The sequence below is a fragment of the Centroberyx affinis genome, unplaced genomic scaffold, assembly GCF_046629955.1.
Source record: "Centroberyx affinis isolate AG114_WGS23_722 - 3 ecotype Tasmania unplaced genomic scaffold, CSIRO-AGI_Caff_v1 ptg002950l_1, whole genome shotgun sequence".
In the NCBI taxonomy this organism is placed as follows: Eukaryota; Metazoa; Chordata; class Actinopteri; order Beryciformes; family Berycidae; genus Centroberyx; species Centroberyx affinis.
In genome coordinates, this window is record NW_027281065.1 from 13575 (window position 1) to 16033 (window position 2459).

A 2459-nucleotide genomic window follows, 5' to 3' on the forward strand; every position below is an offset into this window, starting at 1 on the left:
GGGGGGGGGGGGTTCTGAGAGCTTAGCCTACCTACTGTACAACTTATTGAAATAGGGCTTGAATTTAGGTTCAGCCTCCAGTTGCAGTATTTTGTTGCTTACAGCGCTTTTGGAAAGAAAGAGATGGTCGTGAAGTAATGACAAGTTCATCCATCATAAATTCAGCAGAGGTTGAGACACAGAGCAGTGTCCGCCATCTCAACATCTTGCTGCGCAGCAGTAGTTAAAATCGGGATTCGATTGGAGAATTGCCAGCAATCCCATGATAAATCTCGGTCTTTTCCAGAGTCTCTCTCTCTTTCTCGCTCTCTCTCTTTCTCTTCATTTTGCCTTCTCCATCTTCCCTTCTTTTTCCTTCATTCCCTTTCTCATCCCATCCTTGTCTTCGCTTCGTGCCATCGTTTCTCCTGCAATCCTCGTACATGCACAGCCGACAAGTGCTTCAAATCGGTGATCAAAATTAAAAAAGTCTTCAAGGCATCGTTCCTGTTTAAACGCCTGGTGACGACTTGTCTGTCATCCCCTTCAGGACCTCGTCTATTCGGTCGTCCTCGATCACCACTGTGGAGAGAAAAGGGAAGATGATGTTTACTCACACTGACTGTCATCCGAGTTACACACGTTTTCAAAGACCCTGAGGAAAGATCACTACAATATCGCTATAATATCCCTAGAGGGACTTACAGTGTGTCTGTGGTACTCAATAGTGAGTTTGTCGTACTTTATGATACGATTTCTTCTATCTCCTATGATATCACTATAATATTCCTATAATATTCCTATAATAGGATATTCATATTTTGACTTATTTGTATAGTATCCGTCCTCGTCAGGGGAATACAGCGCACTAAATAACAAAGAGCAAAAGGGACAATATGTAATTCTAGTGCAATTCAAATAAATAAATAAATAAAATCCACCATTGCAAATCCCAAACCTTGGCGTAGACGCACTTGATGAAAACAACGCATTCCCGATAATGGCGCCGAGCCAGGCTTATCGAGGCTGCGTTTATTAGGCATAACCCCATTGTTTTACGAGTGTTGCATGGGGGGTATCCTTTCAGAAAGATCATTTCTCGTGCATGACTGTAAACAACGTTACTGTCGTCGATGCACAATTCAAAAGGAGCTCTTTGGAGCTCAACAAACCCTTTGGATAAACAACTATGACTAATCCTGTGATAGATTTTAGGAGCATATTATACAAATATTACAGCAAAACTACAAGTCCATATAGGAATATTCTAGTGATACCACAGGAAAAAAAATACTACGAAGTAGCCTACAATAAGATCACTATAAACTTACTACTGAGCACCACATGAACACTATAAATCCCTAGGAATATTGTGGGAATATTATAGTGATTTTTCGTTGGGGAAATTCTATAGGCTATTTTGTAGCAACAAAATCAAAAATCCCTGAATTATACGTAGGCTATTGTTTGCTCATAGGCATTTTCTGTCATACATGGATTAAGTATGGCCATGTATTAGTTATGGTGACAACCTCCCCAGTGTCAGTCCTTTCCATTTAACCATCCTTTACCTCGCTTGGCTCTGCCGATCTGTCCAAGCTTTGGGGGTCTTTTCGCCTGCGACGCAGCGAAGAAGGCGTTTGTGTCCTGCAGTCCGCAGCTAAAGGACATCTGACTGACCTCGCTGTCCGCCCCGTAGCCGCTCATTTTCCCCTCGTTGTATGGCAACACCTCGGACATTGTGGCACGGCGGAGAAGGATCACCAGCGATTTGGAAAAAAGACAAAAGTCGTCGGCGGTGGCTATATAATCGATATAGCCCTAGATCCCTTTTTGTGGTAGTTGCAGTGGTCGGGTTTCTCCTGCCGGGTTCCTGTTGGAGTGTCAGTCGGGGAATAGATGTGGATGCGGGGCCAGCCTCGGAGGTCCAGGTGGTGCTGTGGTCGCTGTGGTCTCTGGATGTGGTGCACTGTAGCGAGCAGGGAGAGAGAGAGTTGTGATCGCCTGTGTTGCTGGCTGATGTCTGGTGAGGGAAGTGGGAGATCCCGGGATCATAAAGGAAACCCAGGCGGAACGGTGAAGTCATCCATCCGGGTTTGAAGCGTGTGTGTGTGTGTGTGTGTGTGTGTGTGTGTATGTGTGTGTGTGTGTGTGTGTGTGTGTGTGTGTGTGTGTGTGTGTGTACGTGCGCGCGCGCGCGTACCTGCGTGTGTATGGTTGGGGACTCCGTGTGCTAGAGGAGTAAGGGTGACATCAACAGGCGAGAGATGTAATTGCTGAGAAAACCGACATTGTAGCAGATCTGAGGCTTTTCTTTAGGCCACCATCCCTGACGAAAAATAATATAGGAACTCAATAGTAATAATAATATTTTTTAATCACATAATATTGTTATTAATATAGGGATTTATAGTTTTGATGTCATATTTGTATAGTATCCTTCCAAATTTGATTATAGGATTATTATAGGCTATGTGTTT

General features: G+C 43.9%; 1 protein-coding gene across 1 annotated transcript; it reads right to left on the minus strand.

Moving 5' to 3' along the window:
- Window positions 1–448: 448 nt before the first annotated feature.
- camk2n1a (calcium/calmodulin-dependent protein kinase II inhibitor 1a) lies at window positions 449–1719 on the minus strand. Its single transcript, XM_071536844.1, has 2 exons — window positions 1551–1719; window positions 449–561 (listed from the first exon to the last, which is right to left on the minus strand). The coding sequence occupies exons 1-2, from the start codon at window positions 1717–1719 to the stop codon at window positions 491–493; spliced, it is 240 nt and encodes a 79-aa protein (XP_071392945.1). The 3' UTR covers window positions 449–490.
- Between the last annotated feature and the right edge of the window lie 740 nt (window positions 1720–2459).